Source organism: Cynocephalus volans, chromosome 3 (assembly GCF_027409185.1).
Source record: "Cynocephalus volans isolate mCynVol1 chromosome 3, mCynVol1.pri, whole genome shotgun sequence".
Lineage (NCBI taxonomy): Eukaryota > Metazoa > Chordata > Mammalia > Dermoptera > Cynocephalidae > Cynocephalus > Cynocephalus volans.
In genome coordinates this window covers 83,444,436-83,460,527 of record NC_084462.1, presented here as the reverse complement: position 1 = coordinate 83,460,527, position 16,092 = coordinate 83,444,436, and the positions used below count along the sequence as shown (strand labels likewise).

The 16,092-nt window shown below is 39.9% G+C and overlaps 1 protein-coding gene across 2 annotated transcripts in view; it reads right to left on the bottom strand.

Annotated features, from left to right (window-relative positions):
• Positions 1 to 11,091: 11,091 nt before the first annotated feature.
• The window catches only part of DNAAF4 (dynein axonemal assembly factor 4), a 71,074-nt gene continuing 66,073 nt past the window's right edge, over positions 11,092 to 16,092 (bottom strand). Inside the window, exon 9 of one of the 2 annotated variants that reach the window (XM_063092091.1) lies at positions 11,092 to 11,201. In XM_063092091.1, coding sequence (XP_062948161.1) covers positions 11,092 to 11,201 — 110 coding nt within the window. The remainder of the gene's footprint in view (positions 11,202 to 16,092) is intronic. The other variant, XM_063092092.1, reaches the window with a different exon arrangement.

Here is a 16,092-nt window from a genome sequence, read left to right as displayed (position 1 = left end):
GGAAACAATTCTACTAAAAAACATAAGAATGGAAGTAATTTTAAATGTTCAAGACACATTAAATGCATGACTGTGACTCCAAATTTCCATTTAGTATGCTTTGTATTATAGGATATTAGAACTACTCCCTCTCCCCCATCTATGGAATGTTAAGCTGATGCTTAAGACAGTCTCCCATAATTCAATATTCCACTATTTTCTGGTTGTGACAAAAAATATGATTTCACCTCTAAATAAAAAAGCACTTACACTTAAAAAATGGGGTGAAGTGGGAATCCCTCCTTAAAATGTTTCTAGAACTACTAAAAGACTTGCATTTACAAAATAGTTGAAGATTTCCCTCTGGGTTATACAAGAAGGGTGACAGGCACCACTGATAATACATGGTATGTGCTATGGATCAGACTTGGCTTCTTTCTCTTCTGCTTCATCAGAGGCTGGACTCTTTTTTTTTTTAATTTTTGGGGGCTGGCCAATATGGGGACCTGAACCCATGACCTTGGTGTTACACGGCTGTGTTCTAACCAACTGAGCCAGCCAGCCAGCTCTTTCCTCATTTTAGTTTCTCCATTTTCTGCAGGTTTCTTGGTTAGTCACTTCAGCCTCTTTTCTCTTTGCTCCCATTTTCCCTTTTGTTTGCACTTTCTTGTCTGAAGATTTATCCTTTGCTGTTGCCTTTTTTGGCTTTGTTTCCACTTTTACCGGAGCAGGTTTGGCTGACAACCTCACTGATCTCCTCTTGGGCTCTTCCCTTGCCACCCATGGGGCTGAGCTGACCTTCCTCTCGGGCATCTTGGTAGAGGGGAGGGCATGTGCTGGGTGCCTGCGGCCACAGTGCACACAGAGTCTTTATAAAGCTGGGCTACCTGGCCACTGCCGCTCCTCCCACCTCCCAGATGACTGGGACCCACCTAGACATGAAGTCTAAACTCTGTGCCTTTGAGATGTAAAATTTCTACCTTGTCTAACCTCAGACCCATCCCTTTGGAAATGCAAATTTAGGGCAGAACTCTTTAGATGGTTATTAAAAGTGAAATTAATAGATTGGACATTGATAGGGTTAAAAATGAAAAGTCTTGATTTGTTGGGCGTCTCTGCCGGCTGCACAGGACCCCAACAGGTTTTTCCTTTCCGTAGAGGGTTGGGGCCAAAGGGATTGCCCTTTTCTCCCCCCCCCCCCCACCCAGGACGCGGGGAGAAAAGAGATTCCAAGAGATGGGTGAGCACGCGGCTGCTTTCCCAGATAGGGAACAAACACACACACGCAGCAGGGGTTCTGTCAGGCAATTCCGTTTATTGTAACACAAAAGATCATATTTATGTGCTTAGCAGGCGGGGATTTCCAAGCTTAGGCCAATCCTTGAAAAGGTCAAATGTGCACGTGCCTTGCCTCTCTATGCTTAGCCCTCCCCCTTAACTTCCCTTGGGCGCCACCTTTTATCCGTTTAGGCCATCTGTTGCTTAGAAAAAGGGCACGGTCCCATATTGATTTGACACTATCAAAGGTTGGGTGGACCAAAGGCAGCCCAGTGCTGGTCCCTCAACATTCAAGGGCCCCAAGAGTCTGCTCTATTTACCCCAGTGTGATATTATGATATATATTTTTTGGTTTTCATCCATAGTTCCTAACTTGTTCTAACATTCCCCTGCCTTTCTGTCTTGGAACTGGTCATAAAGAAATTCTCTCATCTACCTTATTTGATTGTAAGTCATAAGATACCCATTTGAGAAAGGTCCTGCCCCATACCCAGGAGGAAGGAATGCTGCACAGAGAGACCAAGAAGAAACTGAACGAACAGGTCTTGCTTGGTTTCCCCACCCAGTCTGTTAGTATTAGATCATCCCCTTTTTTTCCAGTCATGCTTCACTCATGCCTGCATAATGAAGCTTCCATAAAAACCCAAAAGCACAGGGTTCTAAGAGGTTCTGGATAGCTGAACATGTGGAGGCCCCAGGATGGTGACACACAAGGGAAGCTCTGTGTCCCTTCCCCCATACCTTGCCCTATGCATCTCCTCATCTATATCTTTTGTAATATCATTTATAATAAACCAGTAAACGTGTTTCCCTGAGCTCTGTCAGCCACTCAGCAAATCAATCAAACCCGAAAAGAGGGTTATAGGGACCCCGATTTATAGCCAGTAGGTCAGTAGCACAGGTAAAATAAACCAAGGCTTGCGTCTGGCATTTGAAGTGGGGGAAAGACTTGTGGGACTGAGCCCCACTGTGGGATCTGACATAGTCTCCAGGTAGATAGTGTCAGAATTGAATTGAATCAGATGACAGCCAGCTGGTGTCCACTAGAACTGATTGCTTGCTTGATGTGTGAGGAAAAACCCCACACATTTTGTCATGGAAGTTGGTCGTCTGTGTTGATGGTTGTTGCTGAGAGTATAGTAGGGAAAACACTACAGTTTGTGAACTTTAAAAAGCCAGTTTGAAGAAATTTTAAAAGCCAGAAGGTCATGGTACTGGTAACAGCAAGGTCAAGGGTTCAGATCCCCTTACTGGCCAGCTGCCAAACAAAAAAATAAGGAATAAAAAGCCAGAACGCAAAGATAATGATGAAAAACCTGGTTAATCAAGACAAAAATAATAACAAAAAGGCCAGGGTCCTTTGACTCAGCCCCCTGTTGGGGACCCAAAGCTTTCTGCATTTTGGGGGCCATCTGGGTTTTTTTTCCTCCATATAGTTGAACCACTATATACGGACACAGATGAAACCTCAGAATTTCAAGATCCTCATTAGGAAGATTGATGTTTCTGTCTAAAAGGGGGAAAACTATCTGGAAACTGACAAAAATCTTAAAAGCATTTTCCCACAAATATTAGTAAGAAAGAAAGCTTTAGTCATGTGAGCAAGTAACCTTAACTTGTCCAAAAAACATAATTTGGATAAAAAATATAAGTGGAGATAAACCAGTGAGTGTAGATTACTGTTTTATTGCCTCGTGACTAAAATTTTAGAATGAAAACTGAAGGATCTGCTTCTGTCTATATTTAGTAACATCTTTGTAGGTATGCATGTTATACATGTGATATTTTCTACCTCCAAATGGTATTACCAAATTAATTCATAAAATCCCTTAAAAGAGCCCTATTTAATTGGTTTAAGGAAAAATAAGGACTTATATGAATTAAATATTCCTTAAACTCTTGGAAGTATAGAACCCAGACGCTTTTCAAGTTCACATGACTTGGGTAAATCTTTGGTAAATATGACTAGTTTAGGGCTGGCCCGTGGCTCACTTGGGAGAGTGTGGTGCTGATAACACCAAGGTCACAGGTTCGGATCCCATATAGGGATGGCCAGTAAAAAACAACTAAATAAATAAATATGACTAGTTTAATATTGTTGGTTCAATGAAAAACAGTGTCTCTTCTGAATTATGAGCAAAAAGCCATGTACGGACAGTCCCTGACTTCTTTTTCTTTTTAAATTAACTAAAATTTTTTTAAATTTGTTTTTTTTCCCCCAACTTATTTCTCAACTGATGGGTTTATCGCATAACTGACGGTATTAAGAGCATTTTCGACTTACAATATCTTCTACCTACAATGGGTTTATTGGGACGTAACCCCATCATAAGTTGAGAAGAATCTGTATTGAACTTTTGGGTTTCTGCTTTGTTGATGACTGCCTAACCTACATGTGTTGTAAAAATAGTTAAAAGGGAAATAACTTGAGATGATGGCTAGCTTTGTCTAATGTCTCATATAATTTGCATTAGTAATCCACGCATAATTGTTAAGAACAAGTAAATTAAATGGTGTAAGTGGGATAAATGTTTAAAAGTGAATGTTTTCAATAATGTTTTCAAATACGTCTTCTTAAAAAAAGTTTCCCAAATCTTTGGTAACCTTTACCCTTAGAGTTTTGCTAAGTCAAGTTAAATAAGGGATATATTAAATATATAGATCATTTTCATAAAAGGTAAAATGCTCAAACATTAATTACTAAGCATTAGTTTAAGTTTACATACATCTGACATTTTGCTTTTATATGTTATAGAGAAATTAAATATATTTGGTGTCTTTGTCAGTTTTGTGCTATGATAACAGAATACTGTGTAATTTATAATGAACACAAACTTATTGGCTCATGGTTCTGGAGGCTGGGAAGTCCAAGACCAAGGGGCCAGCATCTGGCCTTCTTGTTGTATCATCCCATGGTGGAAGGTAGAGAACAAGAGAGGATGAGAGAGAGAAAGGGGCCAAACTCATCCTTTTACTAGGAACCCACTCCTTCCATAACCACATTCCACTCACAGGAGCATAGTTCTCACGGCCGCCTAGTCACCTCTCATTCAGCCCCATCTCCCAACACTGTTGCATTGGGGATTAAGTTCCCAACACATACTTTTTGGGGGACACATTCAAACCACAGCGCTTGGGTCTGTTAATAAACATGGAAAATTGTATTACAAGGAAGTATATGTTTCTAGAAATTATGAAATGTGCATTCCTAAAATGTTGGTATGTGACAGTTCGAAATTACTTACTTCCAGGCTGGCTGGTTATTTCAGTTGGTTAGAGTATGGTGTTAGAACAACAAGGTCAAGGGTTCAGATCCCCTTACTGGCCAGCAGCAAAAATAAAAAAAGAGAGAGAGAGAGAATGTAAAGCTACTAGAAATAATAAGGGAAATAACTCTGAATGTGATACACAGGGAAGCAAGATTTATTTTCTGGTAAAGAAAGTTATAAGGCATAAGTATGTATTTTCTGTTTATGGAAAAAGAGAGCAATTTTTGCCCTAAAGTGGAATGACAGATTGTTTTAGAATAAAAAAGGGACAATATAAGACAAAAGTAGGGCTGGCTGGCTGGTTAGGTCAGCTGCTTAGAGCACAGCCCTGTAACACCAAGGTCATGAGTTTGGATCCCCGAACCAGTCAAAACAATAAAGACAAAACTAAACAGATATATGAAAGTTGTAGAGGGCTGGCTGGTTAGCACAGTTGGTTAGAGCACAGCCTTCTAACACTAAGGTCACGAGTTTAGATCCCTGTACCAGCCAGCCGCCCAAAGAAAATAATAAAAAAGAAAGGTGTAGAAGAGAAATTTTTTTTTTGGAGGCTGCCCAAAAGAGAAATTTTGAAAAGGGAATTTCATGTGTGGCTAAGCTGGCTAAAATTGAATTTATTACAAGGACTTAAAATGAGCCTTAATATCTGGGCCAAGCCCATGGTGCACTCGGGAGAGTGCGGCGCTGGGAGCGCAGCGACACTCCCGCTACGGGTTCGGATCCTATATAGGAATGGCCGGTGCACTCACTGGCTGAGTGCCGGTCACGAAAAAGACAAAAAAAAAAAAAAAAAAAATGAGCCTTAATATCAAAAGTACATTAGTACAAAACTAAAAGCTTGCTTTTTCTCTGTTAAAAGGACAAAATTTTCTTGGTGAAAGGTTTTCTTTACCTTTTGCATGATCTTCCTAGAAAACAAAGATTTGTGGAGTTTTTGGTTTTGTTTTGTTTTGTTTTTGGCAGCTGGCCAGTACAGGGATCAAACTCTGGACCTTGGTGTTCTCAGCACCATGCTTTAACCAACTGAGATAACCGGCTGGCCCCAAGATTTTTGTTTCATCAAGATAATTTCTTGTACTTCATGCTGTCTTTTATTAGGTTTTTTGATTACTTAAGCAAGTCTTCTCAATATTAAAATAGGTAAGTTTTTAAATAAGTATGTAACTTTCCATATTTGTCCTTAAAATATCTTGCCACCTTGCTATTTAATTGTTTTAAACCTTTTGACATTTTTGACAGCTTCCCAAAATCAAACTGTAAATTAAGTCTGTCTGACTTTTTTTTTTGGTGGCTAGCTAGTACAGGGATCCAAACCCCCTTGACCTCAGTGAACACTAACCAACTGAGGCACTAACCAACTTAGATAACCAGCCAGCAGGTCTCTTTGACCTTGAACTAACTTTGGGATGTTCCAGAGGGTCTCTGGAAAGTCTCAAAGGATTTGTTTCTCGCCTTGTAAAATAGAGATATTAAATTAAGTAGGCCTATTTGATAGGTTAAATTATATAGGAAGCACTGTCAAATAATAATCTCTTTATAACACAATCATATTGAGAATACGCATAGAATACGTGGCTTCAAGGGTTTCCCAGCCTTATGTGAAGAAGTTCCAGAAGCCTTAAAAATATTTGGGGGACCTCAAAAAGAGAGAAATTCATATAATTCTTTAGGTATTACAGACAGTCTAATGGGAAGTCCTTGGCTTGACTTCCTAGCCTGGAGAGGCTTTTAAAAAACATGTTTTTCAGCCAGCCGCCAAAAAAAATTATGTTTCAGAAGAAAACTACAGTGTACCAATTATCAGATTCTAGCCCTGTTCATTGTTTTTAAGGTTTTACCTATAAACTAGACTAGATCCTGAATTCTTCTAGTTTCCTCCAATATCTGGCTGTGATTCTTCAAACTGACATTTCCAATTTCTCTTCCACTTTTCAGACAAAATCACTAAACAAAGGTTCCTGAAGCCCTCCAAGCTGGAGTTGGACAACCTGATGTAAATTTCAGGGGACAACCCTTGTGCCTGATGTGTGGGCCACTCAGGGAGTTCCTCAAAACACTTGATGTCATAACCAAAGACATTCAAACTCTAAACCAGGAAAATATTCTTTGAGCTCGAATTTTGAAATAATCTAAACTGACAGCTCTCTGGACGCAGAGACCGAGTTTATAGTATGTTCTAGCCATTCACCTTTGTCTTTTTGGGAGTGGTGGTGCTGGCCTGTAAGGGGATCCGAACCCTTGACCTTGGTGTTAGAACACCGTGCTCTAACCAACTGAGCTAACCGGCCAGCCCCAACTTTATTTTTCTTTTGTTTATTTAGCTAGTTTAATTCATGGGGGTCCTGGTTAAGAGGCATACTCCAAACTCTTAGTATCATCCACCTGATAGTAATGACTCCCTGTTGCTTTGTATTCTCTCAAAAGGTCTCAAATGCCTGTATGCAGCCATCCAACAAACACCAAATGTTTTTTCTCCAGATAGAACCACAAAAATTTGGAGAAACGCAAGATAACAAGGACATCATAACCTACGAATGACATGTTGAGATGAAAAACTCAGAATAATGCTGACTGAGAATAGTGTTGATGCCCTAGGAAAGAGCCTGGCCAAAAGGGGAGATTTGATAAATAAAATTTATGGGGCTGGCTGGTTAGCTCAGTTGGTTAGAGAGCAGTGTTATAACACTAAGGGGTCAAGGGTTCTGATCCCCATACTAATCAGCTGCCAAAAAGAAAATAATTAAAAAATAAAACAAATAAAATAAAAATAAACAGATGGAAGGCAATGATTTGGTCTGAGCTCCTGTACTAGGCCCCAACAGATCAAACCAAAATGGAGTCACTCATGCTCAAGTTCCAAGTCTCCAAACCTAACATAAGTTGTTTATCTGACCTGTTGAGAAATCAGGAGAGATGACAGTCAAATCCCCAAACAGGCCAGTTTCAGCTGGCATGATAAGGATGTCCCCCTTGCTTTAACTCTTACAAAAATAATAACTTGAAGTAACCTGATTTTAACTAATCTGCTTTTTGTATCATGCTGTTTCCTTGTTCCTATTCCAGCTACTTTATAAAAACCTGCCCTGATGCCATGCCCAGCAGCATGCCTTTTCTAAATCTTCAGATGAAATGCTGCCCAATTCATGAACTGCTAATAAAAGCTACGTAGATCTTTAAAGTAATTTTGTTGAAATTTTGTCTTTTGACAGAAGGGAAGAAATGAGCATTCTTGACAAAGCACTTTAAGGAGATAAAGACTTGTAGAAAACTAGTTACCCATAGACATTAGTTGACTCTCAAGTGACTGTCAGTCAAGAGGCTAGTGGCATTTAAGGAAATATCCTTATTTATTTATTTTTTTAATTTTATTTATTTATTTTTTAAAGATGACTGGTAAGGGGATCTTAACCCTTGACTTGGTGTTGTCAGCACCACGCTCTCCCAAGTGAGCTAACTGGCTATCCCTATATGGGATCCGAACCTGTGGCCTTGGTGTTACCAGCACCACACTCTCCCAAGTGAGCCATGCGCCGGCCCTGAAATATTCTTTTTTAAAATCAAGTCTGACAATGATTATCTATTTCCTTTTCCTATAAAGCATCCATTGTAAAAATGGACTAAGTAGGGTCTTTCCTTTGCATGCAGTGTTGTTACATAGCTTTAATATTTGTTCATAACTAAATCTTTCGAAAAGTCTTATCTAATAAATGTGTGGTTTGGTACCCAAGTCCAGCTCCCAATGACAGAACAGAAACATCCCCAAAGTCAAATTGTTGGTGAAATAGGAAGTCAGTTTTATTCAGGGATACTGGTAATCTGAGGGAGATGTTAGGCTAACCTGAAGGAGATGGCCAGACTAAAACCATCTCCTAGACTCACATTTACTAAAGAGTTTTTGAAGAGGTTGAGGGAATGGAAAGCAGGAGGAGGAGACATGAGCTGCAGGGACTATGTGTAAGGGGCCAGGTGCAAATTCTTGTCAAGGCTCTGTCTGGTTTCTGTTCTCGTCCTTGACATTATCTTAGGGTCCTGCAGGATTTTGATTTGTTTCAGGGGGGGATCTGGTTCAGGGGGGGATCAGCATAGCTTTATTTTTTTGTTCGTATTTTTGGCAACTGGTTGGTATGGAGATCTGAACCCTTGACCTTGGTGTTACAACACCACACTATAACCAACTGAGCAAACTGGCCAGCCCCAGCATAACTTTAGTGATATTTTCCCTGGTTTCTCAGAGTCTGGATAGTACTCGTCTCACAGCAAGTCTGCAGCTCCCAGGCTGACTGGAAAACAACTTTATGTAAATAATGTCATCCTGCCCCATAACCAAGGATCAAAATATCATATAACCATGAGAAGAGGGAACCCAAAGAAATGTGTGCTAAGAAAAAAAACTGGGTTTTTTGTTTTGTTTTGTTTTTTATTTTCCTACAGCCCAGGAAGTTTTAGGTCCCAACATGGTATCAGTTCTTCTCACTCCAACATGTGTACACTGTGTATTTATATATGGTAATCACACAATAGTAAGATATTAAAGATCTCTCCAGTTTACATTTCTGTAATGGCTACATTTAATGTATCATACACGGGGTATCTTGAAATTAATTTCAATCAAATAATTAAATTGGCCTTTTGAGAAATAACCAAAGGACTACCACAGCAATTTTTTCTTATCTTTTATTCATAGGCTTTAATGATAATACTCTTATTGGGGCATGTTTTCATCCTAAAGGAAATGGGAATGTCTGAATCAATATTTTAACTCTATCACCATTTCAAGCCAAGACAAAAGTCCCTTGCAAACCATCAGAGATTGCTCTAAAGAGCAATACAAATGAGTAACTGTTACATTTAAATCAAGAATTTATGTACCGGCCAGCCACAAATACATACATAAAAATAAACAATTTATTTAGAGCATAGGGACAAAATTATTAATAATTAACTACTTAAGACTTTCCCTTCTATCTCCTCCAAGGATAGATGCTTTGCCCTTAGGGCAGCTATTAGACCCAGTCTTTTGTTTCCTGATTGGGATGGTAATAGGAAAGACTAGGTTGGTTACCATATTTTGAATCAAACTGGTATTTTGCCACAAGAAGGCTCATTTTATTAAAAACAAGCAAACAAAAAAACCCAGGGTTGATCATAAGAAAAAGCAATCCTGACTCATAGGAAGATCTGATAACTGGGCAGGACTGCTGTAAAAGTTATCAAAAGTTGCTGTACAGATGTAAAAGTTTTCAAGGTTGCTGAACTATAAAACACTCTTACACACTCATAAAGGTACTGCATTCTACTATTTTTGCAGATGTAATTCAGGTAAGGACATCAAGGTGAAATCTTCTTGGATTAGGATGGGTCCTAAATCTAATTAATGGTGTTCTTATAAGAGACTGAAAAGGACACACAGAGACACAGGGACAAAGGTCATGTGAAGATGAGATCAAAGACTGGAGTTGTGCTGCCACAATGAAGGAAGACTAGAGCTACCAGAAGCTGGAAGAGGTAAGGAAGTATTTTTCCCTAAATCCTTTTGAGAGAGTGTGACCCTGCTAACACTTTGATTTCAAACTTCTGGCCTCCAGAACTTTGACTGTAAGAGAATAAATTTCTATTGTTTTAAGCCAAAAAAAAAAAAAAAGCTATAGCATAAAAAAAAAAAAAAAAGAATATGGCTATTTTATGATCCACTCAAATGACTGCATCAGATGGTCAAATACTGCAAAAACCCATCCCAGTTTTTCCTAAAATCCATTATCAGAGAATTGTGATAACTACATGCAAAAGGGAAGCTGCACTGTTGTGCTAAATGCATGCATAATCACAGTGATATAACACAAATGATGTTGCAATCCATGCCATAATAATTCAAGTTAATATCTCACCCTTTGCTCTCACCCCCCACCCCTCATCTTCTCCCAATCTACTTAAAGGTACTAGAAAACAATCTCACTAGAAAACTTACCATCACCATGTAGTTTTATAAAATATGATCACTGTTTTGGGAGACATGGCCTACAAGGAAAGTTGAAGATCAGGTTTTCCAAGCAGTTGTTTTACTAGACTGAACTAGTCTAACCCCAAACAACAGAAGTATTAAAAAAAAAAAAACCTATCAATATTTATTATGCCAAAGTCAACCATCCAGACAATTAAATAGTATATTTAATACAACAAAAATCTTTTATAAACACAATGTTTTATTTTAAAATTCTATCTTCTTAAAAATTAATCAGTGTCTTGGTAACCACACCAACAAATTTATTGTTACAAGGGCAAGCATAATTCAGTGACAAAAGTATACATATAATTAAATCATGTTTTAATATGAAGAAGTAAAGAATTAAAATAGATTATTATTTTGATTTATTCAGAAATGATTCAAGTCAAACATTTCATTATCTATAGATTCATAACATTTTGTCCTCTACAGAATCAGAATGCTAAACAGAAAGCGATTCTGCACAATCATCCATAAAATGTATAAACATTCCTAATGCTTCCAGTTATTTCTGAAAAACTTAAAACAATGTCTAATACAATACCTAGTTGCTTCTAGTAGTCCTTAAGATTTTAGTTCTGTTCCTTGAATTATATTCCGAATCTTCTCAGCATCATTTTGTACAATTTTGTTAGATGGATCAATCTTAAGTGCAGCTTCATAATCCTGTAGGCCTATATTTATAATAGCAATGATGATCAATAAAATAAATATTTTATAAGTACTTGTCTTACTTAGACAATATATTTTAAAAATAAAAATAACCACTAAGAACATGGTTCAGAATAAGTACTAGGTTATAAACCAGATTCTCATCTTCACACATCTGATAATATCTCTATGAGATTACTGAATTTTTCAGTAATTTCAGGAATAATTATAATTTCACTCAGCGTTCAGTAAGAAGCACTTATTTGAAATTCTAGCACAAATAAGCTAACAGCCAAATCTCACTAAACTGTGAATAGACTCAATAAAATATACATGTGCAAAGGACATTTTTATCACTTCAGTAAAAAAGTAATAAATGGCATCTTATTTAGAAATTCTCAATTTTTAAAAATAATTTTTTTAGACTCAGCCCATACTTTATTTATTTTTTAGTTTGTTTGTTTGGTTTTTGGTGGTTGGCCAGTAGAGCGATCTGAACCCTTGACCCTGGTGTTATAACACTGTGCTCTAACCAACTGAGCTAACAGGGCCAGCACATCCATACTTTATATAATTCATATACTGAGACATAGCACGTATTTTTTTCTATAGTTATCACATCTACACAATCTTTGAGGAAAATTGGTTAAAAACGAAAGCAATATGAACTGCTTTTTAAAAATATGTAACTGAATCTCAATCTTTATCCAAAAAAAGCAGTAGTAATGTTATTTCTTTTGGTAGTAAGGAAAACTGATTTCTAGTTCCTCAAGTGCCATTGATTTGCTATGCCATTTTAGGCAAATCACTTAACTTCTCCAAGTGTTCATTTTCTTGTCTTTAAAATGAGGGGTCCTTAGAGCTGGCCCGTGGCTCACTCGGGAGAGTGTGGTGCTGATAACACCAAGGCCACGGGTTCGGATCCTATATAAGGATGGCCGGTTCGCTCACTGGCTGAGTGTGGTGCTGACAACACCAAGCCAAGGGTTAAGATCCCCTTACCGGTCATCTTGAAAAAAAAAAAAAAAAAAATGAGGGGTCCTTATGTCCTTTTGGTGACTGACCAGTACATGGATCAGAATCCTTGACTGTTGGGAAAATAGAATAGTTTAATCAGGCCCCCTCACCTTGTGTCTGGTTGGGTGTGGTGCAGCACATTCTTTGAAAGCAAGTTGTTTGTGGGTGGAGTTAGTGCGCATGGGTGGCACCACCACTTGGCTGGCATTGACCGCCTGTGTGTGGCCATGCTCTTGAACCTATGGCTCCAAGGACCTTTTTGCCAGTTACCTAGCTCAAAGACCTACGTATGAGGGGTCTGAGGATCCAGCCTGGTGTGAGGAGGGTTTGTGACCCAGTCTGGACAATGAGCTTGAGGGGTCTATGAGCTACAGACCAAGCCCTAGCTCGACATATACCTTTGTGTAACACCACACTCTAACCAACTGGCTAACCAGCTAGCCCTGATGCTATAATTGCTAAAGAATGCTTTACAATGTTTCATTCCTGATTTAATAATTTTTACCTTTATGAAGATGAGACATTTAAAAAAAGCATAGGGCAAATAAACCTAATTCAGATGCTCTGGTTAGAAAAATCTCCTAAAAATAGCAGAACCAAGTTTAAAAACAAAATCAAAAATAAAAAAAATGTATGGGCTGGAGTTCATTCCCTGGCAAGACATCATCAAAAAGAAGCCTTTAGGCCTTGATGAAGAGAATATGAATGAGCATCTGGGTAGGGAGGTATGGGAAGAGGAACGCTGAAGATAAACTCTGGCTACTATAAAATTTTGCCTTTGGGGTAACGTGAGTAACTGCAAATAATCCTTAAATATATTAAAAATGGGGAAAAAAAAGACGTGAGACCGGGAGGTGCATGGTGGAGGCTTGTCTTCGCTGTTTCTTGGTCTCAGTGGTTGTCAGAGGTGGGCATCTTTGACCAAGGAGCTGCTGGAGCTCCAGTGTGGACGGTGTTTGAGAGTATTGGGGTAGACCATGTACTGAATCCTCTTGTTAGAAGTGTATGGGTTTCGCTCTCTCTGGCTTCGTCTCGCCATGTGATCTGCTTGTAGCCACCGCCATGTTCAGCCACAAGTAGAAGAAGCCTGAGGCCCACGCCAGATGCAACTGTCCCAGAATCATTTAGAATCTGAAAGATTTAGCTCAACCTCAACTTCCGGCGGCAAGATGGCGGTCTGAAGGCAGTGGCAGTGGTGGAAACTCAAGACTTGGGGGCCCCAGGGACTGGAAGAAATCACAGTGCCTACTTGGAAAGAAGAAAAGGTAGCGACTGGCACCAGCCCAACCCCACAGCGGGCCCCTAGAAAGGTTGGAGCTGCCGCTGCTTGCAGTCGGTGACCACGCGACTCTGCGCCCGCCCGTGGAAGCAGCAGCGGCAGCAGCGGAGGAACCATTGGCAGCGGAGCCGCGGCAGTGGCAGCAGCGGAGGAACCAATGGCAGCAGCAGCAGCGGAGGAGCTGGCAGCAGAGACGCCCTCGACAGCAGCGGCAGCGGTGGTAGCGGCACCAGCAGTAGTGGCAGCAGCGGCGGCAGCGGAGGACCCGGCGACAGTGGCAGCTGTGGAGGAGCCGGCGCAGGCAGTGGCAGCGGTGGCGTAAGTGGCACTGGCGGTACTGGCGCCAGCGGCAGCAGCGGGGGAGGCGGGACCAGTGGTAGTGGCAGGAGCAGGGGAACCAGCGGCAGCGGAGCAGGCAGAAGCGGAGCCGGTGACAGCGGTGCCGGCAGCAGCAGCATGAGCGGCAGCAGCGGCAGGAGCGACACCCTGCAGTACCGCCCCGTCACCCAGCAGCCCAGCAGAATCCAAGCTGACCAGAGAGGTGGCTCCCCGGAGAGGCCCAAGACCCGAGGCAACCACACACGCAAGGCACTAGTGGCCAAATGAGTAGTCACTGAGGTAGCCATACCAAATTGGCAACCCCAGCAACATCTTAGTCAGACAATAGTGTCAAAACTGTGGACTGTGAAACCCCATGCCACAATGAATAAACATCCAAGAAAAGGTACCAGAAATACGAAAAATCAAGGAAGTACACCACCCAAAGATAATAAATCTCAAGCTCTAGAACCTATAGAACAAGAAGCCCTTGAAATGACTGACAAGGAATTTTGAGTGATAATTCTAAGGAAACTGAATGAGATACAAGAAAACTCAGCTAGGCATCATGATGAAACAAGGAAAAGTATACAGGACCTGAAAGAGGAAATGTACAAGGAAATCAATGTCCTGAAAAAAAATGTAGCAGAACTTGCCAAACTGAAGAAGTTATTCAGTGAAATAAAAAGCACAACGGAGAGTTTAACCAGCAGGCTTGTCAAAGTTGAAGAGAGAACCTCTGAACTTGAAGATGGGCTGTTTGAAATAACACAAGCAGACAAAAAGAAAGAAAAAAGAATCAAAGACATTGAAGAAAATCTGAGAGCGATATCAGACAACCTTAAGCGCTCAAATATCCGAGTCATGGGTATTGCAGAAGAGGAGGGAAAAGGAATAAATCAACACCTTTCAATAACAACTCTTAATGGAAAAGGCTTGAATTCCCCAATCAAAAGACACAGACTGGGTGACTGGATTAAAAAGGGGGACCCAACTATATGCTGCCTTCAAGAGACCCACTTCACCCATAAAGACTCACATAGACTAAGAGTGAAAGGATGCAAAAAAATTTACCATACAAACAGAAAACAAAACAAGCTGGAGTAGCTATTCTTATATCTGACAAAGTAGACATTAAACTAAAAACCATAAAAAGAGACAATGAGGGATAATACTTAATGATAAAAGGACTGATCCATCAAGGAGACATAACAATCATAAATATGTACGCACCCAAAGTTGGAGCAGCCAGATTTATAAAACAAACTCTATTAGACCTAAAGAAGGAAACAGACACTAATACCATAACAGCAGGGGACCTGAACACCCACTGTCAATATTGGACAGATCATCTAGGCAAAGAATCAGCAGAGAAACACAAGATCTAAACAATACTCTAGACCAATTGGACATGGCAGATATCTACAGAACATTCCATCCAACAATCTCAGAATATTCAGCCCACACACTTACTGCCATCTGATCTTTGACAAAGGCACCAAGCCTATTCACTGGAGAAGGGACTGCCTCTTCAGCAAATGGTGCTGGGATAACTGGATATCCATATGCAGGAGAATGAAACTAGAGCCATACCTTTCACTATACACTCAAGTCAACTCAAAATGGATTAAAGAATTAAATATACACCCTGCAACAATAAAACTTCTTAAAGAAAACATAGGAGAGATACTTCAGGAAATAGGACTGGACACAGACTTCATGAATACGACCCCAAAAGCACGGGCAACCAAAGGAAAAATAAACAAATGGGATTATATCAAACTAAAAAGCTTCTGCACAGCAAAAGAAACAATTAACAGAGTTCAAAGATAACCAACAGAGTGGGAGAAAATATTTGCAAAATATACATCTGACAAAGGATTAATATCCAGAATATACAAGGAACTCAAACAACTTTACAAGGAAAAAACAAGCAACCCAATTAAAAAATGGGCAAAAGAGCTAAGTAGGCATTTCTCTAAGGAAAATATGCAAATGGCCAACAGACATAGGAAAAAATGCTCAACATCACTCAGCATCTGGGAAATGCAAATCAAAACCACACTGAGATACCATCTAACCCCAGTTAGGATGGCTAAAATCCAAAAGACTCTGAACAATAAATGCTGGCAAGGTTGCGGAGAAAAAGGAACTCTCATACATTGTTGGTGGGACTGCAAAATGGTGCAGCTTCTATGGAAAATGGTATGGAGGTTCCTCAAACAATTGCAGATAGATCTGCCATATGACCCAGCTATCCCACTGCTGGGAATATACCCAGAGGAATGGAAATCATCAAG